The sequence below is a fragment of the Pinus tabuliformis genome, chromosome 1_1, assembly GCF_031772625.1.
Source record: "Pinus tabuliformis cultivar Carrire ecotype Pingquan chromosome 1_1, CPIR1, whole genome shotgun sequence".
Classification (NCBI taxonomy): Eukaryota; Viridiplantae; Streptophyta; class Pinopsida; order Pinales; family Pinaceae; genus Pinus; species Pinus tabuliformis.
The window spans coordinates 563,511,001-563,537,170 of NC_142297.1; the positions used below are offsets into that span (position 1 = coordinate 563,511,001).

At 38.9% G+C, this 26,170-nt stretch overlaps 1 protein-coding gene across 9 annotated transcripts in view; it reads left to right on the top strand.

Annotated features, from left to right (window-relative positions):
* Positions 1 to 26,170, top strand: part of LOC149214389 (uncharacterized) — a 229,267-nt gene that overhangs the window by 96,098 nt on the left and 106,999 nt on the right. For 6 of the 9 annotated variants that reach the window (XM_089392292.1, XM_089392293.1, XM_089392288.1 and 3 more), the window contains exons 7-8: positions 23,585 to 25,292; positions 25,775 to 26,121. In XM_089392292.1, the coding sequence (XP_089248418.1) occupies positions 23,585 to 25,292; positions 25,775 to 26,121 (2,055 nt within the window). The remainder of the gene's footprint in view (positions 1 to 23,584; positions 25,293 to 25,774; positions 26,122 to 26,170) is intronic. The other 3 variants (XM_089392294.1, XM_089392290.1, XM_089392291.1) reach the window with 2 other exon arrangements.

Below are 26,170 nucleotides of genomic sequence, written 5' to 3' on the forward strand. Positions count from 1 at the left end.
ATGTGCATGGAACTCCTGATTATGGACTTCTGTACACTCGAAGTTCCGATCCTATACTTAGTGGTTACACAGATTCAAACTGGGCCGTTTCGGTTGATGACCGTAAATCTACAGCTGGGTATGTGTTTAGTCTAGGATCCGGTGCTGTCAGCTGGACTAGTAAAAAGCAGCAGGCAGTGGCTCTCTCCTCAACAAAAGCAGAGTATCGAGGAGCAATTAAGGCATCTTGTGAGGCAGTTTGGCTACGACGTATGCTTGCGGATATGCATGTTTTCCAGACAGATCCTACTCCCTTGTTCTGTGATAATCAGGGAGTGCTCAAACTTGCCAAGAATCCAGTCTTTAATGAATGAACAAAGCATGTAGAAACCCGTTGTCACTACATTCACCAGCTTGTTGAAGATGGATCTGTTCAGTTGCGATATGTTCCCACCACGGAGCAGCCCGCCGACTTCTTCACTAAGCCACTTGGTCCTGATATGTTTGTAAAATTCAGAGGGTCTATCGGTGTTGTAAATAGATTGAGCATTAAGGGAGGGTATTAGAATAATGCTATTTAGTGTTTAATGCTCATTCTTATTAGCTGTTTCTATTTTTATCTTTTTAGCAGTTTCTTAGAAGAAACTGGTTGTTTCTATTTCCTAGTAGAAACTTGATGTTTCTATTTCTGTAAATATCTCTGTATTACTTATTTGAGCTTCATTTGCTCATGTAATTCAATCCATTGATTAAAAAAATGGGAAGTGATAGCAATGGATTTCATCGAAAGATTGCCCATGCCTGATGGACAAGATAATATTTTTGTTGTGATTGATAGATTAATTAAATATGCACATTTTGTGGCAATAAAAGAAACAGATTCTACAAATCAAATTGCTCAAATTGCTGATAATTTCTGTAATTTTTTTTTAAAGTGCATGGTTTTCAATGGTCATTGGGAGTGATAGTAATCCAAAATTTAAGGAAAATTTTGGAAAGAATTTTGCAAACAAACTAGAGTATCACTTAATATGAGGTTACTTACCATTTGCAAACAGATGGACAAACAAAAATTGTTAATAAATGTTTGGAAACTTACCACTATTGTTTTATGACAGATAAAGTGGTACTAATGGTTGCATTTAGCTGAATGGTGGTATAATTCTACTTACCACACATCTGCCAAAATGGCTCATTTCCAAGCCTTATATGGTTATGAACCTCCAAAATGGAAAGAATTTGCACTAATTGACACCAAGGTTCATGCAGTGAAGAATCATCTTGAGGAGGAGCAAAAGATCATCAAAATATTAAAAGAAAATTTAGCTATAGCTCATAATAGAATGAAACAATGAGCAAACCAACATAGATCAGAAAGAAGGTTCAAAGAAGGCGATTGGGTGTTTGTAAGACTCCAACCTTACAAGCAGTTATCACTTAAACAACAAGGGGAAAACAAATCGGCTCCAAAATTTAATGGGCCTTTTCAAATAACAAAAAAGTTAGTGAAGTAACTTATGGGTTGAAGTTACTGGACAACTGTCACATCCATAATGTCTTCCATGTGTCTTGCCTTAAGAAGGTGTTGGGATAGGCTCAACTTGTTCAAACAAAGATTCCCAACTTTGACGATGAAGGGAGAATTATTTTTCAACCAAAAAGAATTCTTGCAACTAAGGAAAAAGTGTTATTTTCCAAAGCCATCAAGGAATAACTTGTTAAATGTAACCTTTCAAAAGAAGATGCATCATGGGAAACAATTTTTTTTGCCAATAATACCTTTCATTACCCTTGCTTTGACAACAAAGCAATTTTAAAGAAGGTGGCAATGTTATGACCATAATGCATAATAATTAATTAATTAAATTTGAATAGTCAAGGGGCACATACCTTTCCACATCATGACCAGTCAATGCTATATAACAAATCGTCATGAGGGTTAATAATGATAATACCATCAATTTCATATTCTTATTTAATAATGATAATAATGTATTATCCACAAGTTTCCTTGTAACAAGGTTCTAGAGAAACATCATACGATCCCTCAAGGGATGGCAACTATATCTGGGAGCAAAGATCTAACAACACACTCACAAAATCAAGTGAGATCAACATCAAGGTGCACAATCCATAAGAGTATCCGAGTGGGCCATTATTAGTATTAAAGGCATCAAAGTACTCACACAAGCATCATCTTCAAATGACTTCCTAGCTTCTCATTTGTAAACAAGTTACCTTGCTTAGGTATGGGAGGGTTATTAGAAGGCCTTATTAGGTGCTTCCAACCTTAAGGGGGGGATAATTCTTAGGTTGAATCATCAATTCGTAGGTGTAAGTTATTATTGACATGATATGAGGATGCCATTGTCTTGTACTGGCTAAATTCCAATATCCTTGAGAATTATGAGATGAAAAGGAAGCAATTATGGGACTTGAGTTACCTTTTTCTTCCACATATTTTTACCACCCTCCTATGCACCCTTTTCATCATTATTTATTAATTATTTTTACATATATGGCTTGAATTTCATGCTTTCATTGATTCATTATGGACCCCTTAAAAGATGAAGCATTTCCTTGCTCAACGGGGTTGGGATATTCAAAGTTCATTGTTATTTAAATAGGTCATGCATTAGCCAAGAACTAGGTGAGGGCTAATGAGGGTAGACCTCATGCTAGGCTTTTGTTTGTGCGCTTACATTTATTCCTTCCAATCTTTTGCATTTTAACATACGACTCATGCGTTTTCTTTCTTTCCACTGTATTGACCTCTTAGGGAAAAGTTTCTAGGCCCCTACTCAAGGTTGAGGAAAACATGGAACTAATATTGGTGATAGTTAACAATCAACCCAAAGATGGTATGTGGACATGGGGTGGGTGGAAGGTGTTAAGTATGGATTTCCATGGACAGATAACATCAATCAAAGCCTCCTGTATGTGCCCCTCCTAGATAGTGAAAGAAAGGCATGAAGGAAGGTCACACTGGACTAAGGGCAAGTGATAACCACCAAAGAGAAGAAAAGGAATAAATGTCCAAGTAGAAGTGGTCTATCATCTAGTTGAACATGTGATTCATACTAGAATGCTCTTAAACGTTAAATGAAAGGAAGGTCACACTGGACTAAGGGCAAGTGATAACCACCAAAGAGAGGAAAAGGAATAAATGTCCAAGTAGAAGTGGTCTATCATCTAGTTGAACATGTGATTCATACTAGAATGCTCTTAAACGTTAAATGAAAGCATTTGAATATCCAAATGGTTAATGTACCTCATATAGATGACCTCCTTTTGTGAAAAATCGATAAAAAAATCGCTTATTGCAATTTATCATTAATTATCCAATGTATTTAATTATGAGCAAAACGATTTGATTGCAAATGCTAAATAAACACACGATTGCAATATTCACCAAAAATAAACTGCAGAAAACACGATTGCAATATTCACCAATAATAAATTGCGGAAACTTTGATAAAAACCAACCACAAAATGGACAAATATTTTTGGACAAGTCGGTTCTTCAAATATAAGGGTTTAATTAATCTTCAACAAATTCTACAATTGATAAATATTAAAACACTGCCTGCCAAACCTTGACAAAGCTCTGACAAAATATTTCTTCACCTCCACAAGTAAATCTAATCGCTAGAAGGCTTATGGCCCCCTTTGCAACCTGATACATCCTTTCCTACAATTCGCTTTGCAACTAGAAATCTCGATATGCTAAACCGATAACTCGTACGACCTCTCTTGGCAATCTCATATGACCTCTCTGTCTGCAGAATAAATCTAGGGGAATTCCTCCTCTGGATCTCGAAAACTGGAAGAATACCGATGAAAGAAAACTCCGGAAATATTTACTACTTCAACAATTTTTGAAACACTTGCTGGTGTGAAAGCCCACACTATCATTATGCTCTCTTCACTGCAATGAAATAATCTTCAAGACTGCCCATCGATTTCCTTTATAATCTTTGGCTGAGAGATCAGTGACCATGATCTGGATCTGAAATGATCCAATTGATGGCTATGATCACTTAGAAACTTTACTAGAAGTCTCTAGAGGAAAATCGATCATGTCTCAATTATTACTAATTAATTAATATATTTCCCTAAGTTAAAACTTAGGAAAATAATCAAAATTGATTAATTAATTTAGTTAAGACATTTACATTCAAAAGAATTAATTGGGCTTGGAGATATTTTTTGCTCTTGTGTTCCTAGCCTCATTGACACCATCTGAGGCTAGAAAACTTGTCCAGCTACATCAACCAACACTCGCTCTTAGCAAGGAAGGTGTTCTATGTTGTACACCATCGTGCTTTGTGCTTGCATCTGAACACCTGTCACCTTGAGTACCCCATGGTCCATTCCACTCTGCGATAGCTCTCCTAGACAACTGGTGCAAGCGATGAATGCAAACTCATCCTCCATACGACTAGAAAGCTCATTTGTGTCTGCGACTACAACTGCATGTTTCTTGCCCTTCTTGTCACCTTTCTTCTTGTGCTGGCAATTGTTGCGGTAATGGCCAAACTCTTGAAAACCATAACACTTGGTTTTGACACGTCCTTCTTCTTTTCCTCCTTGGAGTTGGACCCTTTACTGTATCCCTTCTTCGCGTTGCCCTTGCTCACTAGAGCAACATTCTCGTTGTCATCTCCCTTTTGCTTGGAATCGCCGCTAGTACCACTATGACCTTTGACAAGGCTCAGTTGAAGCTCCTTTTGTGTGAGGTCATTCCACAAGAGTTTGCCAATTATGAAAATTAGATCTTCCACTAACCACTTGCATGAAAACATCCCATTGCTTTTGAAAACCATTCAGGGATGTTCTCACAAGTTCTTTGTCATCGATCTTCTCTCCAATGGCTGCTAACTCATCTCTGATTGTCTTGATGTGAGTGAGATAACCGACAATGTTCTCTTCCTTATTTTGTCTGGTGCTTCTCAACTTATCTCTTAGGATCATTTTCCGATTCATATTTTTATCTTGGAAACATTTGTTGATAACATCCCACATCTTCTTGGCCATATCTTCTTTCGCTAAATGTGGAATTATGTGGTCCTTGACTGCATCTAGAATAATAGGCTTGGCCTTGGCACCATCTTTACGGTACTCATGCAACATGATAGGATCTGTTGGTACAACAGTATGTGCCGTTGCAAACTCTTTCACCCGATGCAGATTTTCCAGACACCAAAGTTAGATGCGCCATCCAACCTATCTTGATCCCTCAATCTTGTTGAAGCCATTACTGAATCCCTAAAGAGAAAATAAAAATAGATAATTCTTCTACCAGCTAACAAAAGTACCTGGAAAACTTCACAGTCTTCCTCTGCAAGTGATCTCAGCGTCTACTGGGCAACTTACACTTCCTTTGTGAACTCACACTGCCCATTGGAACTATGTGCTGGCCCTCCCAAAAACTTGCACTGCCTCTGGCAAATCACTCTGACGAATTTCTTTGCCTCCAACGATTAGAGAAACCCCCTTGCATTGCCTCTAGAAAATCGATTTGGCAATTGGCAAACGAAACTGTGTCTCCGCCAACATGCACTGGTAAATTGGGAATTCACACTGGTTAATTCGGACTCCGCCTTGCAGAAAATAACAATGGTAAAACTTCTCCAAGTAATTTTGAAAATCAATCTGGCTTCCTTTCTAAACCCGTGTGCTAACCTATTTCGGTAAACCTCTGCGTTTCAGATTTGATATGATACCATGTGAAAAATCGACAAAATATTGCTTATTGCAATCAACCAGTAATTATTCAATGTATTTAATTTCGAGCAAAATTATTTTACAACCTACACTAAATAAAAACACGATTGCAACATTCAACAAAAACAAATTGGGGAAACTCTGATAAAAACCAATCACAATATGGGCACAAATATTTTTGAACAAAACGTCCTTGGAAAAACCTCGAAGGGAAAACCAATTCTTCAGATCTGAGCGTTTTATTAATCTTCGACAAATTTTGCAATTGATAAATATTACAATACTACTTTCCAAACCCCAACAAAGCTATGGCAAAATATTTCTTCACCTCCACAGGTCGATTTAACCAATGGAAGTCTTACGACCTCCCTCGGTAACTTGACACTACCTTTCATGCAATTTGCATTGTGAATTTCTGCAATGCCCCTTTCTTGCAATTTCATTGATTTCCCGCAATTTGCTTTGCAGCTGGAAATATCGATATGCTAAATTGGCAACTCATACGACCTCTCCTAGTAATCTTGTACGACTTCTTTGTCTGTAGAATAACTCTAGTGTTAGTTTTTGTAGCACTGGACATATATTCTAGTCTTGATTTGTGTCAGAGAGGCTAAGAACACAAGATCTTCAAATCGTAGAAAAGGTTTTGCGAGATAAGCTAGTGAAACGCCTTAATTAAATTATTTAGCCATCATTTAAGTTTTTCCTAAGTCTAACTTAGGAAAACTGGTTAATTAATAGGAATTAATTAAGGAAAGGTGAGATAGCTCTAGAAACTCACACAGATTGAGGTTGAGATGATCTTAGTCGTTGATGAGGATCTAATCATGGCCGTTGGTGAGCCAAAGAGAGATTATAAGTGCAAGATGATGGTGATGGAGATAGACACATCAAGTGAAATGAAGAGCGAGTTACTTGGGCATATCGAGCTAGCCAGTTGCCATGATTCAATGCAAGAAGAAGAGTTCGAGCCAGGGGAAGCAACAGAGATTGAGGAGAAGCAACAAAGAGATCTCAGAGGAGCTTTCCAGTTCTGAAGAGGCAACAACAGAGAGGCCGAGTTATTCCACTCAGAGGCTGCAGAGACAAAGGAGAAGAAACAAAGAGACTTCGAAGGAGCTTTCCAGTTTTGAAGAGGCAACAACAGAGAGGTTGAGTTATTCCACTCAAGGCAGCACATGGGTTGCGTAGAAGCCTTAAGGAGGCAGTTCAATTCAACTAAGGAGAAGGGTGATTCAGTGGTTGGTGGACAGGATTTTCACTAGAAGGCCAATCGAGCCTCTTCTAGAGGTAGAGTCCCAAGACATCAGATTCTGAGCAATTCCAGGGGGAGTGCGAGTAGGGCTTGCACAGGAACTGCGCAGAGGTTCACATAGGTATTTCGAGTGGCTCAGTAGAGCCAGTTCAGGAGTCAAATTAGGTGTGGAAGTGAGACAAATTCTCATATTTTTTGGCCAAATTATTTTGCTGGAGGATTGCCAATTTGGCATCTAGATTATTGTACTTAAATTTTCGCTGTTTCATAATAAAATAAACCCTCGTCTACTGCACTGGTTTTTCCCAATTGGATTTTTTCGGGGACTTTTGTCCAAATATATTGGTGTCAATTTTATTGTGTGTGTGTGTGCATCTATTTTCGTAGTTTCTAGTTTATTTTCTGCAACATAATTTTGTTCTGAAGAATTGTACTGTGATTTATTCGTTATTTGCCAAAACAAATAAACAACATAATTAATTAGTTAAAAGAATAAATTTCAAGTTGCTGCATTTCAAGGAATTTTAACATGGTATTAGAGCATTGAAGATCAGATCAGAGGCTTAGTACTGAGAGGGAGAAATTTCTGTAGGTTCGGAGGGAGTTTTGAGCAAAATTTCTCAAGATCTAAGCAGACCACCAGGAAGTGTGAATTACAGAGATAAAGGGCTCAATTTTGAGTAGCAGGTGGCAGAAAAGTCAATCAGCCTCAATTGCAGAGAATTGCAAGTGTGGATTTGCCAGAAAGACTGTTCTGTTGAGTAGATCAGTCAGTTCGATTTGGCGCAGTTGGTTTACATCTAGTTTAGATGTAGCAGATCAATGGTGGGTGGAAGAGAAAAGAACACAAAGAGGAATTTCCAGAATTTCTCAGAGGGTTTCTATATCCAATTTTTAAGAGGAAATTTGACATTTCCAGTTGCAACAAGGCGTAGCAGTTTTGCTAGTCAGCCAGTGCTAGCTTCAGGAGCAGTAGATTGTGTGGCAGATTTTAGAGGACTTTCAGAAGGTTGAGGTAGTTGCCCAATTGAGGTAGCAAGCAATGTGAGTACCAAAGAAGGACATCCAAAGGCAGACAAAATGTAGATCCGTGCATTCCACTAGGGAGTGCGAGTAGCAGAGAGAGAGGTTGGGAAAGAAAGGGAATATATTCTTGTTTATTTTCCAATTTTGTAGTTTCGCTGAGCTGGACGCAATAGGTCTCAGGGATCAGGATAGACTTGACGGAGCCTCAAACTTTGGCATCTGGAATGCTAGGATGCTATTCCTGTTGGATGAGCATCGCCTGAAAGTGACATCAGTCATAGTTGTATTGGCAGATCTGATTCAATTCCATGAGTATAGGGAAGATTAGGCAAAAGCCGTGAGGATGGTCTTGGATGGAGTCCGAGATCATATCGTTCCACACATTGCAGAGAAGAATACAACAAAGGAAATGTGGGATGTCGTCGTGAAGTTGTACCAGGATCTATCAGAGAACAATTAAATGGTTCTCAAGAAGTTGAGGGCGACGAAGATGATGAAGGGTGAGGGTGTACCTTCATATCTCACCAAGATTCAAGATGTATGAGATGAGCTTGCAACTATAGGTGAGAAACCGGAGGAATGTGAACTTGTGTGAATAACACTAAATGGGTTTACCCTAGAGTGGGCCACATTTGTTCAGGGAATCATTGGATGAGAAAGAATGCCTGACTGGAAATGCCTATGGAGTGACTTCCCAGAAGAGGAGCTAAGGCTCAGTTTCGTTAAGGGTACTGGTAGCGATAGAGCAACAAAGGGCCGAAGGTTGAGGAGGAGGAGAATGTAGCCCTTGCCAGCAAAGGGAAGGTGAAGAAAGGTCCTAGTTAGGGACAAGGCTCAAAGGGAGGAGAGAAGAAGAAGAAATATTTGTCGAAGATCAAATGCTTCAGTTGTGGTGAGTTTGGTCACTGCAACATTCAATGTCCTAAGAAAAAGAAGGACAAGAAGGTGGAGTGACAGACCGCAACTTCGACAAACATAGATGAGTTAACCTCCAAGATGGAGGAGTGTAGTGCTTCAGAGCTGCAGGATTGGGCAGGATTCAAGGAGGACAACATCATACAGGTGTTTCCTCATGGATCATTACCATTGCTACTGGGGTCCACAATTTTCAGCAGCAGGACTAGTGTTAGAGGTTGCAGTCAGATCTTGTGAGGCAGTTGCAGAGACTAGTTGCAGTTAGTTATTGAGTGGTGCACAACTAGTCAGGGCGCAAACAATTACTCAGTAGACAGTGCAGATACTAGTTGCAATTAATGACTTAGGAGACAGTTGCAAAGCCAATATGGAGACACAATGGATTTGTATTTTGGTTTTCAGTTGCAGCAACAGTGGTAGCATGAGATTAGATGCAACGCAGGGCAGAGTTGGGGGCAACATAGATGTGGGGTGGTTCAACTACAACGTTAGGAGATGAATCAGACTATGCACAATAGCTTGGTGGACAATGACAGTATGTCACAAATATCAAACATCAACAACGTGAGGGAAGATGTTACGAGAGAAGATAGTAGAACACCTTCCTCGCTAAGAGGGAGTGTTAGCTTTTGTAGCATCAGACAGGTGTTCTAGTCTCAATTTGTGTTAGAGAGGTTAAGAACGCAAGATCTTGAAAACCCAGAAAAGGTTTCACGAGATAAGCTGGTGAAATGCCTTAATTAATTAGTTAGCCCTCATTTAAATTTTTCCTAAGTCTAACTTAGGAAAACTTGTTAATTAGTAGGAATTAATTAAGGAAAGGTGAGATAGCTCTAGAAACTCACATGAATTGAGTTTGAGATGATCTTAGCTGTTGATGAGGATTTAATCATGGTTGTTGGTGAGCCAACGAGAGATTATAAGAGTAGGGTGATGGGGATAGAGATAGATACATTGAGCTAAAGGAAGAGCGAGTTCCTTTGGCAGATCGAGCTATCCAATTGTTGTGATTCATTATAGCAAGAAGAGTTCAAGCCAAAGGAAGGTAGTAGAGATTGACGAGAAGTAACAAAGAGATTCTAGAGGAGCTTTCTAGTTCCAAAGAAGCAGTAATAGAGAAGCCGAGTTATTCCACTCAGAATCTGCATAGGGGTTGTGCAAAATCGTCAAGGAGACAATTCGTTTTAGTTGAGGAGAAGGGTGATTCGGTAGTTGGTGGCTGAGATTTTCACCAGCAGGTCAAGCGAGTCACTTCTATAGGTAGAGTTAGCCAAGATGTCATATTTAGGCAGTTCCAGGAGGAGTGGGAGTAGGGCTTGTGCAAGCACTGTGCAAAGTCTCACACAGGGGTATTTTGAGTGGCCCGGTAGAGCCAGTTTCTAGAGCCGGATCAAGTGTGGAGTGAGGCCAATTGTCTCACAGATATTTTGGACAGATTATTTGCTGGAGCATTGCCAGTTTTGGCATCTAGATTTTCGTTGCTGCATAATAAAATAAACCCTCATTTGCTGCACCCTGTTTTCCCAATTGGGTTTTCTGGGGACTGTTGTCCAAAAATACTAGTGTCATTTTTATTGTGTGTGCGCATCTATTTTTTCAATTTCCAGTGTATTTTCCGGAATGTAATTTTATTGTGAAGAATTGTAGTGTTATTTATTCGTTATTTGCAGAAACAAATAAACTGCGTAATTAATCAGTTAAAAGAATAAATTTCCAGTTGTTGTGAATTTTCACATCTAGGAGAATTCCTCCTCGAGATCTTGGAAACTGGAAGAATACTGATGAAAGAAAACTATGGAAATATTTACTACTTCAACCACTACTGAAACCCTCGTTGGTGTCAAAGTCTATGCTATCACTGCGCCCTCTTCACTACGATGAGATGATCTCTAAGACTGCCCATTGATTTCCTTTATAATCTCTTGTTGATAAATCAATGACTAAAGATCGAAATGATCTAGTTGATGACTAAGATCACTTAGAAACTTTACTAGGAGTCTCTAGAGGAAAATTGATCATGCCTCAATTATTACTAATTATTACTAATAATTAATTAATCCATTTCCCTAAGTCAAAGCTTAGGAAAATAATTAAAATTGATTAATTAATTTAATTAAAACATTTACATTCAAAATAATAACTTGGGGTTGTAGATATCTTCTACTCGTGTTTCTAGCTTCACTAACACCACCTAAGGCTAGAACACCTATTTGAGCTGCATCAACCAACACCTTCATTTGATGAGCACACTAGATGAAAGGAAGCATTGACCAGAGCATGTATGAGAGGCATCTGAGGATAGCTATTTGTGGATCATGATAAGGATGCTGACTAGCAAGATGAACAATAGGAATTTTCTTTCATATGGGCCAGCCACATGGGTGGGTAATCGGGATCCTAAGTGAGCATTCAATGTCTTTATGTTATCGAGGGTGAACAATGATCCACATAGTAAATTGTCTTTGAGCCTAGCTCTTGGGGTAGTAACCATGATGGACAATCTACGGATATCCTCACTAATAGCTTGATTCAATTCTCATTAGTTGACAAGATGTGGCTTGGCATGTCTAGACTCTAAACAATACATGGATGGGTATAGACAATAAGGAGAGATGGTTGATATGAACATAAATATATAAAATAATATAATTAAATAATAATTAGTATAATGAAGGACATGCCTTAGAGGACATGCCCTCTTTGTATTCCATCATATCAATTCTCATAAATTTATTCAATACATATTTGTGTATCCTAAATGGATACTTTTATTTTCCAAGTATTTTGGTTTCTCTATTTGTGAGATAGGTTTGATTGTCACATTTGGTATTTGAGCCTCATTGTTTGGTCTTGGCCTTTGGCTAGACCCTCATCAGAGCAAGTTTGATCCATCCATTGGCCACATTTAATTCAAGGCCTTGTTTAATTTGGCATTTTGCCACACAAACTATCATAGTTCTCTGATTCTTGGTCATTGAGCATGTCACACCCTTGACCACATATAATTCATAATTCCATGAAAGAGAATTCTGCCTAGGTATATATATGGGGCCCTCATTGTATTCCATCATATCGATTTTCATACATTTATTCAATATATATTTATTTGTTCTAAATGGTTACTTTTACATTTCAACTATTTTGGTTATTCTATTCCTGAGTCAGGTTTGGTTGTCACAATGGCCATCAGTTGGAGACACTGATAAGCCTTTGAGAACTAGAAGCCTATGCTTGAGAAGCAAGTTTTGGGTGAGGTGTGGTTTGGATGAGATATTCTGAAACTGTTTTTGAAAACACTACCACTTGATGGTGAGGGAGCCATGCCCCTTATTGAATCAGGGTTTGAAGGCCTGATACATACTAGGATGGGGCACCACAAATGTGATCCCCAAATAGATGTATGCTGTTTTATCTCAATTTATTCTCCCTGGAATCAGAAATGTAGGTTGGAGAAGAGATGTGTGAGAAGGAAAAATTGCCCTGGGCATTAGTTTGTAACTGTTTCTCTGTATCATCTCAGATGAGGAGGCCAATGAGATGAAGTCATCAGCAAAGAGTAGGGATATCAATGCCTGATGTAGGACGTATGCATCTTTGTTTTGAATGTGCTTATGGAGGAATAGTCCCAGCTTGTCAAATTTTATCCCAAAGGTTGGTGAGAGGGGTGAATATAATACTTGATAAATGGAGAAGATCACCACAAGGGAAGGAGTCCTGTATAGGGAATCTGTCCATTCTCTCTGGTGTGAAGCTTGGGTCCATTCTTTTGGTGGTTCAAGTATATTTACTAGCTTTAGTATTTATTCATGAAAACGCTATTCTTGAGTGATGTCTTCAACAGTTTGTCTACAAGGGTGTCTGACAAAAGGAACCCCCTTTCTTTTTGTTAATGTTCATATTCTACTCAAAATTCTCTGAAATAATAATGTTTTGAGAAGGAGAATTCGATAAAGATTGATCGAGAGAGTTCCAGCGGTTCTTTTCTTGCATGAACTCCCTCAATTTATCTAAATGTAGTAATTTATATTCTCATTATTGACAGTTTGTGAATCGTAAACATTCCCTTCCAGTGGTTTAAAAATGGAAAACTGTGTATTATTAGTGGAATCAATATGATACATTAAATACTTATGGAGTAAAAATCATGGAATGGTGATTGAATGTGCATGGGCAATGTTAACTTCATACGTGAAAGCTTGTTGGATGCATTTTTAAATTTCATTGGCAATTATGTTGGATGCGCCTTAATAATTTAAGGCCAACTTTGGTGGTTCTCTTTTGTGGAAAGTCCAGAATCTCCTTAAATGCAGTTCATGTGAATAAGGAAATTAGGTGTCTTCCTTGAGGAATCATGCTTAGAGAGTAGAGATATTTTTTTTATGGGGAATCTTTATCGCCAAAAAAGTAATTCTTGCATTTACTTTGTGTGCAGCAGAGTGTTTTTGGTTGGTCTTTGATATTGAAATTCTATGGCAGGTACAGTAGAATACAATTTTCTGCCTGTTAATTACTTTCTAATGATTTTCAAATAATATCTTTTATGCCACTGCTATCAATGAATAAGTATACTCCGAAAATCTCGATGGTAAATGCAGCAGAAACAATAAATATCAGAGAAAGCCAGTGATGCACAATCTCTGTTTTAAGAATTGGCCGGCTAGTCCGAGTCAAGGCCTCACCGGGTCGACTTGGCCATCTAACTGGTTCGGACGGCCGGGTTATTACTGAGCCGGCTCAGCTGAGTCCGAACCTACTCGACTGGCTCGTTGATAGTGGCCCGTAAACTCAAAAAAATGATTTTTGTTTTTTTTTTTGTTTTTGCTTTTTTGGGGACCCCAACTAGATTTGTAATTTGTCTATAGCTTATTTGAGGTCCATTCCCCTCTCCTACACCCTATAAAACCCACCCAACCCCTCTCATTTCCTCAGAGCCATCTCATTGCATTTGAGTGAGAGTTTGTGAGGAGTTGTGGAGTTTGTTTTTGGAGTAGCAGTGAGGAGTCTTGGGCAAGCATTGTAGCAGGAGTGAGGAACTTCTTGGGCAGCCATTTGGAGCAGCATTGAGGAGTCACTTTGCTGGAGCAACCTTGAGGAGGCAGTTTGTGCCTGGAGGCATTTTTTTTTCACTTGTAAAACTCTGCTTTTGCTTATTAATTTTCATGTGCAAATCTGGAAATTGAAAAGAGTGTTTTTTGTGAAAGAAATGAACATTGAAGCAATGCTATTTTTTTTGTTTTCATTTTCAGATTTTTTGTTTTTATTTTCAAGTCAAAAAATGGCACCTAGAGTGAGAGATGCTGCTTGGGCATCTGTTGAAATGGTTGATAGTCAAATGCATTGCAAATTTTGCCATAGAAAAATTAAGGGAGGTCCTGGGGGCACTAATAGGCTGAAACAACACTTGGCAGGGTTTAGAGGCCAAATTACTCCATGTGAATCAGATGAAATTGGGGAGATTAGGAAGGAATTGTTAGCCAACTTTGAGAAGTTGAAAGAAGAAAAGGCTAGGCAAAAAGAGTTAGAGGCTGAAATTGGGAGGAAGAAGAAAAGGCTAGGCAAAGAGAGTTAGAGGCTGAAAGGAATATACAAAAAATGCTGGCTACCAACCCCCATTTTGATTTTGTGGGTTCTTCCTCTATCCCTTGTACTGATGTATCCAACCCCCTCCGATATGTTCCTCCCTCTTTGGAGTCTATTCAAGAAAAGGGTAAGGGTAAAATGAAAAAGAAGGGTGATATGAATATCAAAAGTTATTTCACTGTCACACCCTCTCCATCAGATGCACATGGTCCTCAAGCTAGTAGAACTTTGCAGCCCACTTTAGATGACCATTGGAAGAAAGAATTGAGGGAGACTGCTTGTGATTACATATGTAGATGGTAGTATGATGCTGATATCCCCTTCACTGCTTCCTGTTCACCATATTATGAGCCTATGTTTGATACCATACATGCTGTTGGAAAAGGCTTCAAAAGCCCTACTATGCATGAGATTAGAGGGTATTGTTTGAACTTTGTAGAAGGAAATTGCCTCCATTAATGAGTATTTGAAAGATTTCAAAAACTCATGGGCAAGAACAGGATGTACCATCATGTCAGATGGATGGACTGATCAAAGAAACCGTACCATCATAAACTTTCTTATCTTCTGCCCACAGGGAATCATGTTTCTAAAATCAGTTAATGCATCTGATAAGGTAAAAGATGGACAATTGTTGTTTCAGCTATTGGATGAGGTTGTTGAGGAGGTGGGGGTGGATAATGTTGTTCAAGTCATCACAAATAATGCCTCTAACTATGTTCTTGCTAGTAAACCGTCAGAGGAAAAACACAGAACCATCTTTTGGACCCCATGTGCTACACATTGCATAGACCTCATACTTGAGAATATTGGTAAATTAGATTGGGTCAAAAACACTGTAGATCATGCCAAAAGCATAACAAAATTTATCTACAATCATTCATGGATTTTGAGCCTAATGAGGAAGCACGCAGGGGGTAGGGATATTATTAGGCCTGACATCACTAGATTTGCTATTCATTTTTTGACATTGCAATCTATGCTTTCACAACATAGAAACTTGCAAAAGATATTTTCCAGTTAAGAATGGAATCAAAGCTAGTGGTCTCACAAACACGAAGGCAAAGAATTGAAAAAGAAAGTTAATGAAGAAATATTTTGGAGAAAGGCAACAGAGATTGTGAAGCTTGTTGAGCCATTGGTTAAGGTGTTGTGATTGGTGGATGGGGAAAGATTGGCTATGGGCTTGATTTATGAGGCTATGGATCAAGCAAAGGAGCAAATAAAGAGGGCATACAAGGATAAAGTGGCTAAGTATGGGCCCATTTGGGCAATCATTGATGAAAGATGGAACAATCAACTCCATCACCCTATAAATGCAACTGGGTATTTTTTGAACCCACGATATCATTATAAAGCTAAGGAGACAGGAGCTTTGAAGGGGGAGGTTAGAGATGGATTGATTGACTGCATTGATCGCATGATCCCATTGGAGTGTGATCAGCTGGAGATACATCGATAGGCCACAACCTTCAGCAATGCCTCAGGTACCTTTGGGAAGAACCTAGCAAAGATTGCAAGGGAAGTAGATGAGCCAGGTAAACAAAAATTTTCAATTTTCAAATTCTTAATACTTATTTTGTTAAATCGTTTATAATTTGAAAGTTGGATATAATTTGTAATTTTGTTGAGCTAACTCATTACACTCCTGTGTTTTTTGCAACACAATGGTGGGAGGCTCTTGGTAGCCATTGTCCTGAATTGCAAAAGTTTGCAATTCATATTTTGAGTCAAACTTGTAGTGCTACTGGGTGTGAGCGCAATTGGTTTGTCTTTGAGACGATTCACATGAAGAAGAGAAACTGTTTGGATAAAAAATGGTTAAATGATCTAGTCTATGTCCAATACAACCTTCGACTCAGACGCAACCAATTGCTGAACAAAAGACCGGATTTAGATCCCATTGTGTTGGAAGACATTGATCCAACATTAGATTGGTTAGTGGAGAGTCATCTAGCAGAGTTTGATTCTGATGAGGATCTTGATTTGGATTTATAGGTGGAGGCATCACTCGAACATAATGTTCAGTTGAATGCAGATCCTGATCCAGTTGTACCAAGCTCAGCCTCAGGGCTAGCAAGTCCTCCAATTGCAGGTGCTTCCTCTACTCAGCCACGACAGAAGCGCATATCTCGTCTATCTCAGCTTGTAGTTGCTGCACAGTCTGCTAATGCTACCACTTCTACAGTTGCAGTTGGAGATGATGATGAGGAGGAGCCATGGGCCCCCCTGTCTGACTCTGATCCAGAGGTTGATCTAGATGATCTTGGCTCCTCTAGCAGTAGCCAGTAGTACTGGTCACAATTTACTTTTGTTGTAGAGGCCATTTCTAGCCTCCTTGGTTATGTGTTTTTGTTTTGATCTCTATATCATCATCATGTATGTATTGGACAATGCACTGGGTGCCATTTTGATATAATGGATATATTCATGAGCCTACTTTGATCATATGTTGTCTTCTGTCTATATTCTAATGTTGTGTGTTTGGAAAGATGAATGAAAATCTTTAAAATTATGTTTTTTTATAAAAAAATAAATATTTAATGTATTTTTTTACGATCAAGTCATTGAAATCGAGCCGACCGAGTCGATACTGAGTCGGAGTCGGAGTTAGAGTCGACACTCAGCTGAGTCGGATTTAGAGTTGGAGTTTTAAAACATCAACACAATAGACAATATTTTTCACCTGGGAAACCTAACGTTGGGAGAAAACCCACCAATCTTTTCTCGAGGAGAAATTGTCTTTCAGCATGGTTTACAAATTAGAAATTTGTCTAGAAATCTGTGCCAATATACAAGTCAAAATTCTAGTCAAACTTGGTCAAACAACTGTTGGTCTAACTAGTCAAAATCAAAAGTCAATGTTAGTTAACAACCCGGTCAAACTGCTTTGTGGTCAAACTTTGGCCTTGCAGTCAACTCTTGACCCCGGTCAAAGCCTGTGGTCAATAGTTTGCAGTCAAATTGTGGTTGGTCAACCCCCTGCATGTGCGGCCTTCCTGTGGTCAACTCTTGGTCAAGTAGATGTGGTCAACATCAGTCAACTTTTCTCACATGTGCGACTGGTCAAACTTGTCCTTTTCTCACACTTGCGGCCTCCAAGAGAGATCGAAAGATAAAGAACAAATTTGCAATTCCGCTGAAATTTCTTCTTTGTTAGAAAAGATCAGTGAGCTTGCTATATTGATAGTTTGTAACTTTGTCTCTCACGTGCTTGTCTATTTATATAATGCTTTAATGTTTAGTGGAGACCCATTAAGGTGGCTTCTCATCACAAGAAACCCCAACACTAATGGAACCTGTTATCACTCAGAATTTTCTCTAGAAGTTATGAGAAGAAAGAAAATCACTGAGGTAACCACAAACCAACTTTTAAGCATAGGCTCTAGCCAACCTATGGCTCAGAGAGGGATTTCTCTATATGATTTAGCTTTATTTGCTGGGATTTTAGGCTAGTTCTAAATGTTCAGGGGGTTTTGATTTGTATTGAAGATTGGATGGTGGAATCCTTAAAACAAATGGATAGAATGATGTCTTTAGACCATTGGGCTATGGAATCAATAGAAGGGCAGCAGAACTAGAATTAACTCCATAAATGGAGTGTTCAAAGGGCAAGCTAGCAGAGTAAAGTGCAAGACTTTGGGCCAGAGGGGTGAAATGGTCTTAACCATGGTGAGAGAGAAATTAAGAATTCTCAGACCGAGATTAAAACAAGGAATAGAGGATATTCAGAAACAAAGGGCAATTATGAATCCTTTGTTATAGATTACAGAGAGACAACCTAAACTAAGGAGCAATTAAGAATTCCTTAACTTAGATATCAGTAGAAAATATTTATACGCCTAACAGTTAAAATAGAGTGCAATTAAGCAAATTCTGAGATATCATTCTATGTTATAGCATTCAGATTCATATATGCATTGTGGAAAAACTTTAAGAAAGATAAAAACAACGTGAGAAAATACTTGTCTGCACTTCACTCTACACATGAATCCTGTGAAATATTTTGTCTTTATTCATCAATTCAGCTTGCTGGTCCAATCAGTGATACAATAGCTTTACAGTCTTTTGATCAAGAAGTCTATAGAAATGTCTAAGAATCCACCCCTACATACTTCGAATTGTGAAGTATTTATACAAAAATTATTACAAAATATCTCAAACTAACTTGAGATTTAATCTAGGAGATACAAATATCTTCTTGCAAGAAGATAGAGATAGCTATTGAATTGCTTTCATGCTGTCCCATTATTTTGGTGCTGCTGGCCTTTATGGTTTGGTTTGTAGCCCTTTATGCTCTTTGTTGTTTTAACTTTTACGCTGGAGGCTTTAGTTACTTTTGGCTTTCATTTGATACTCTTTGGCACTGATACTCTTTAACCATGCTGACTTGCCTTTACCTTTTACCTTGCTGACTGTACATTAACCTTTTTACTACATTTTACTCTAGTAAATCAGTCAATTTTTCCCATAATTCAACATTAGGTAGCTTGATTTTCAACATCCTCCTATATATCTCATCCGCCTCGGTGTACTTAGCAAAAGTAGACCCAGTGATGAATAGGTGTTTCACCTCATGCTGAAGGAAAAACAGGTTTTCAAATGTCTGGTAAAGAACTTTGCCTGTTGGCAATGCCTTCATCGATGATGTACTGGCCTGTTCTTTAGCTAGCTCTTTGATTTTGTTGTCATAATCTAGTTATGTCATGAGTTTGTCATTTATGACCAAGGGACTGGGTAACCCTTTCTCTCTCAAACTTTGAAACTTGGCCATAAATCTATCAACTGCTACCTGCATATTTTGACACTTGTCCTCCAAGTTTAACATTAAGTTTCTCTTGGAAAGGACATTTCTTACCTCCAAAATTGTTTCTGCCCTATCCTCTATATCCAACTCTTGAAGTTCATATTTGTTTTTACTATTGAGGAAGTGGATAAGTCTAGTTGCATCTTCAGGCATGTCTCCTAGTTCTTCCTTGACTTTTTGGATAACTTTTGTAGCTATCTTTATCAGGTCTATTTGTTCAAAATTCACTTTAATGGATGGCCAAATATCATTGACAGAGTCAATGATATTGGCCCACAATAATTCCTTGGCTTGCCCTAGGGGTTCCTTTAGTGTTAGATCTTTCTCCATGGCTTTTAATCTTTCATTCATTCTGGCAGCTTTCTGCACTTCTTCCTTGTGCATGATCTTGGCAAGCTTGCAATCTGTTTCCAAGCTTGTCACCTTTTCTTTCAGTTTGTTCATTTCTATAGCCTGAATAGACATTTCTTCCATGGCTTTGACCAACTCTGCTATTGATGTAGACTCTGTTGAAACTGGTTGTGCTGTAGGCATGAGAGCTGTGGGAGCCAATGAGGCTGCCAACGTTGAAGGGATTGTTGTTGAGACCGTTGGGATGACATTTGTAGATGTAGTGGCAATATCACTTTGCTTCAATTGAATTAAAGTGTCCAATTCTTTTTCTGTCTCCTTCAACTGATCATTAAGTTTTAGGACGAAGTCCATTAACTCTTCATGTCTGGTTTGGCTCTCTAAGACCTCCTGTGTTTGGGGATGTTGGACCTGAGGTATCTTCAATTGTTTTTTCAGTGCTGTAATGTCGTCCTTCTTTCTCTTAATTAGCTGTTCAGTGGCTTTGACATCTTTGGGATCATGTCCCAATTCAATCGCTAAGTCTTCCAAACGCTTGATTCTAGTATCCTTGGCCTGTGAGGAGGCCTTCTCTAACTGATATTGAGCCGAGATATTGCTCAATGAATTCTGTAACTCATGAGCAGCTATGGCTTTACCTGTGAGGGTGGAGTATATCATCTCTCCCCCTTATTTGTGAAACTCAATTTGGTATATGGGATGAATATCCCTTGCCAATACCTCAAAATCAATTCTCTTGTAATCTGTTGATGTCCTTGGCTGTTGTGCAGGTGTTTTCATGATGGACATTTGTAATTTTCCCTCCTTAATGTCAACAGCTGACATCAACCTTGTCTGATTGGTAGGTGTGAGTTTGAGATACTGAGCATCAATTTGGGCCTTTAGTTTCTCATTTTTCATCTTGATATCTATCTTTTATATCCTTTTCCTTATCAGCAGGCCTACTGAATGAGGATACTTCTACACTTAGCTGCCTTTCCAAGATATGGGTCTGTGATGTGGATGGCCCATGTGTTTCTTCAGATAGAGCTGTGCTTTTACTTCTGTCCAACTCAGTATTAGTTATTTCTACTAAGCTTTCTGTGTCTTCCTGCTCTGAAATAGGATTTAGCCTAGGTCTTTTGCTCTGACTGGTCTCATATTGTATATTTGATGTGCCCATTCCTGAACTTGAGGGTTCCTCCCTGGTCCTTTTGGGGTTCTTTTCCTCATTCTGAGGAGTCTGCATGATAGGGAGAGTGCTCATGGCTGGTTCTTGTTGTTTAGGTACCTGCAGAAACGAGCTCTCATCAAATTGTCTTTCTAAGTCACATAAGGCATTCTCTACATCTACCTTTGTACTGTCTCTGTCTACAAGAGTGTTTTCCACCCACTCAGATTGATTTGCATATCTTTCTATCTCTAGTATGGGGTGGTGAATATAAGGTCCCAACTTGGCCTTCTTTCTCAATCTGGTCATAAATTCTTGAGGGTCATACCTCCACATAAAACTCTTTTGGAACTTCATTTGCTGCAAAATTTGGTCTACTTCCTCCTCTGCCTCTCTAGAATTGCAGATGAAGGGGCCTAACTGGCTTTTTACTTTGAATTGTGATCTTTTCTTGGCCGAGACAAAATTTATCTCATCAGAGTTCATTATTTGTCTATAGTACTCTAGAGCAAATAATCTCATGGGAAGGCATTTGGGTAGTTTATATGGTGCAAGCTGGCAACCATAAATTTTTATCTCTGTGTGATTTTGGTAAAGGTACCAATCTCCCACTTTGCTTTGTTTAGACAATTGAAGGACCCTTTTGATCTCTAGACTTATCCTGGGTGGAGGGCTTCCTTTTAGCATAGTCATCACTGGATGAACAAAAGAATCTATGAAATCTGAATAGGTATATGGTGACTCAAATTTATGGAACAGTGGGGGTCCAAAAAATGACAAACTTGGGCTGACCTTTGGTATCCAACTTCTGGAGGGGAAAAAGAAATCTGTCTAGCTGATAATATAGGAACATATGGTAGAGGACAAATGAGTATTTGAACACACTTTCATTGTGCATCCTGGTGAACTATTCATGCATTCTCTCAGCTATGAACTCAGCATAATTGTACAAAACAACAAGAGGCTGTCCTAGGGTATAAATTGACATGAAGGCTAGGACAAGTTCATCAACAAATTCATCAGTGGAGCAGCCTAGGACACATGATATCATGGTGGTGATTTATTTGCCCCTTTCAAAGAACATGGCATAAACATATGGGGGGGGATTTTAGGAATGTGTTGCTCTTCAACAATGAAATCTTGGAACAATTGGGCCACTCTAGAGGGACTTAACTGGGAATATTGGTCTAACAAATCTCCAATTGAGAGTGAGGTCAGGTTTGGTCCTGGTTGGAGTTGCAACATTTCATTTATGGATTCAGCTGTAATGGTGAATATAATCTTTTGGTTAGGTGACATAATAGTTCTCAGGCTGGGAATGTAACAGGCATGGCACTGGTGGACAATTTCAGGGAAAACATGTACCTGTGGAAACTGGTATTTGGGCAAATTTGACTCCCAAAGGCTAATATCATCACAACGTGGCTGAGGTATCTGTCCCTACTTGAACAATGGATTTTAAGCAAGAGGTTCTGGGTAGATGTATCCTTTATTTGGAAATCCCTGTCAGCCAAGGGAAGGTGGTTGAGGTCCAAATGGGGAGTTGTGATAGGTCTAACGTCCAAGGCAACAGGGGCAGCCATAATTTAGTTATTGTGGATTTAAATTTGGCTTTACAGGTTTTTTTCAGAAGTTTTTCACGACAACTGGGATTTTTCAAAGGATTCGGCTGTGGGTTTTTAATTTTAAAGTACTATTCAATTAGTTTTACTTAATTGAAACACTGTACAAGGCTGAGCATTTCCGAATTTGAAATGGCGAGTGGTAATTTGTGGTGAAATACCTGGAATTGGGTGAAAAAATTGCAAATTTTGGAGTTCAAAGCGGCTGCAGAGGTCCGAATGATTCTGTTACGGACTGAGAGGTCGACTGGGGTTTCTGCTACTTTTGATGGATGCGATATCTAAAATACAGCTTGCTGTGTGATGGTGTAATGTTTTTCTCAATGTAACATGGGTGTGTGTGTACCCAAAGATGGATTTGATGTCTAGAATACAGCTTGCTTTGTGACGGTCAATTTTTTTTCTCAATGTAACATGGGTGTGCATACCAGGGATGCCGAGTATGTATTGGGCACAGCCCATGAGTACCTGGCACATCAGGAACTTTAACGTTCTTCTGCGAAACTCTTCCTGATGATGGGCTGTGTTACGTAGCCGGAAACATCGAATTATAAATATTCTCATGCAGGATTCCAACTCTTTAAGGTATGCCAGTGGGTACTCCAAAGCACCCAAAGTCAGCATCCCCTTGCATTTGGAGATGCACAGAGGTACCCTGTGCCCTTCAGTGATGTTTAGAAATACCACCTGTGGCACTTTTTTTTTTGCGGATAAAAAAAGGCCTGGAAACCTAGTATTGAGTTTCTTGTCCTTTCTTACTCGGTCCCCGACCACCATTCCTGCGCTCGCTAAACCTTGAACAAACACAAGAAATTGAAGTGATCAATTGCTAGTGTCGGGCCATTGTTTTGTTGTTTCTGGCTGGTCATTTGATAGCTGAAACTCGTAACAGCAGTAGATTCTAAGCACACTTCCATTGGGTTTGACACTGAACAGTTATCGGTAGTATCATTATTCATGTATGTATCAAATATGTATTATTAATGATTATTTTTAACATTTTAAAAGTTTAAACATTAATATATTTCAAGCTCCCCTGTGTCCTAACCCTCACGTATCCTGTTGTCCCATGAAATTTGCTGTGGTGTCTTTATGGTTGCAGACTGCATTCTATCTGTTGATTGCTAAAGTTAAATTCAGCTTAACCCTGTGCAATTATTTGAATCTTACAGGACAGACAATGCGATAAAGAATCATTGGAACAGCTCAGCTAAAAGGAAGGTTGCTTCATATTTGGCTTCAGGCTTACTTACAGAGCTTCCTGATTTGCCTGTTTTCCATTCATCCACAGAGTTGGAAAGAGTGGATGAGAGATTTTCTGAGCTACCTGTTCCTGTACCGATTATGGAACAGTTATCAGGTTGCAATTTAGAATCACCGTCTAGTGGTGCAAATCTGTTAGGTTCAGGGAATGCGACTAGAGCTACAATGCAGCCTGGATATGGAAGCCTAAGCATGAATCAAACTGCTGATTCTTGGAAACTTGTGAGTAAGTTAGAAGGTTTGTTCAAAACTTCTGTTCCATCCAGCACCGAGACAGACTGTAATGCATTATTGACACCAGAGAAGATGCTTAGACCTACAACTCGTCCTGTTACTGAAATAGCAGTCTCTGCATCATCTTTCCAGAATAAGGATGTTCCAGAGAGTGGGAATGTCAAAACAGCAAATGGTTGTTATGTTAACAGTTCCAAAAAGTGCACTAATTCTGTTAAAATATATGATTGCGCAGCAGAAACATCTGGTGCAGAACACAGGATGTCACCTGTATATGCATGCCAACCTTTGAGATCAATTGAGCCAGCAGCAATTTCCCCTACTATTTGTGCAACAGCTTTTAATGCTTCTGTGTCTCCAGGTTCTGTTGTCTCAGATGTCCCACTAAGTAGTTCACTTTCAATAAAAGAAGCATGTTTCTCATCAGAAAAGCGTAATAAAATTAGTGGCCACCTTCAGTGTTCTTCTGGGGCCCGGAAACATGACCAACCAACTCCGGTGTACCAGCCTACCATTCAAGGTTTGCAAATTGATGTGCAGGGTGAGAGAAAAGCAGCAAGCCGTCCTTTGGTAACATCTCCTGTAAATGGAATGGTTGCATTGGATATGGAGGCTTCCTGTCCTTCTGGTCAAATAGGAACTCTATATTCTAATTCTATTTTTTATGGGCCACAACTCCAAAATGAGGTTGTATCATTTCAGAATACTGATGCTACAAGCTCACAAGACTGTAGTCAGCATGCTTATAGCTCATTTGGTGTTAAGCAGATAACAATGGCATCATCCAGCTGCGCAAGTCCTCGCTATTCTGTGGGTTCTCTTAATGTTCAAGGACCAGAAGCTGTTTTGAGGAATGCTGCAAAGAGCTTCACAAGTACTCCTTCCATTTTGAGGAAACGGCCACGCTACTCATCCCCTCTGCAATCAAATAGTAATGATAAAAGGGTGGAGCATGTGACTGAGAACGAAAGCTTTTGCTCATCTGAGAGCTTGTCATGCTCTCCAGATGCTCATCTGAAAAATTGCACCAGTAAAGGTAATGTCAATGTTGCTTTGTCATTTTCAAATGAAAAGATGAGTCTTGTCTCCTCACCAAATATTGCAGACAAAGAGAGTTCACCAATCTTCAAATCAAAGGAAAAGAAGCTAAGTTGTACTTTTGAATCATCAAAGCACATTGAAAATACTGAAAATTATAGTGGTCTAGGTCTTGGAAAAGATGGTTTCATCTCTGAAGGTGATAGTAGACATACTATCAGAGGTTTAGATCATTCTAGGGAGCAAGCACATAGGGAAGCTGTGGGAGAGGATGAAACAAAAGAGTTTGCACTGGTGGGCACTGACAAAGTACAACAGATGAAGAATGCAGCACAATTGCAAAATGTCAGTAATCTCTTTCACATTTCTTTCCCGCTTTCTGCTCTTTGTTTTTGCTTCTATCTGCCCTTTTTATATTCTGGCAACCACATAGTATGAGATACTAAGCAGTAGATGGTATCAAGATGACTTTCTTCAGGCATGATGTTTGTGATGGGCTGTTTTGTCTTTTTCATTCAGAAGATTTTTGTATGTTATATTGTTATTTTTCAAAAATCTTACCTTGGAGCATTGTTTCATGCATAAATAAGCAACAAGTATGTCTTCAATCTCTATGTTGTTGACTTTTCTCAGTGTTACTGCTATTGAAAACTTTTCTCAGGGAAAGTTGATTATGGCATTTAATGGGGATCTTTCCATATAACTTGTGCATACAAAATGTTTGTGCCCATATGACTTTCTCCTTATGATAGTTGCAGTTCTGTGTATGTGAGCTTTATATGTTTGGAAGCTTCTTCTAAATTCGAGCGACTTCTCTGCTTTTGCAGATGCAAAGCTCTGGTGTCCTTGAGCAGAACTTGAATGGTCAGCAATATTTCCCTACAACTAGGGACAATTCTTTGAGAATTGGCAGTTCAAGTGACTCGACAATGAATGCGAGTCCCCTATCTGGCAGAGGTGTGGAGATGTCTAATAATTTAGGAGATATTGAAGGTGATTTTGATTGTATACCATGCACTGTAGCATCGAATTTGTCCGAATATGAGAATCATGAATCAGTTAGGGAGATATCCATCCACCAAAGTTCTATGGTTACAACTTCTTCGAGTCGTGTTCATCATGTTTTTGATAGTTATGCACAAAATGACATCTCCAACCTTGAGAATTGTAGCATGTATGTACTGTGCTTGAGCCTTGATCATGTTGTTTGAGTATATTTGTAG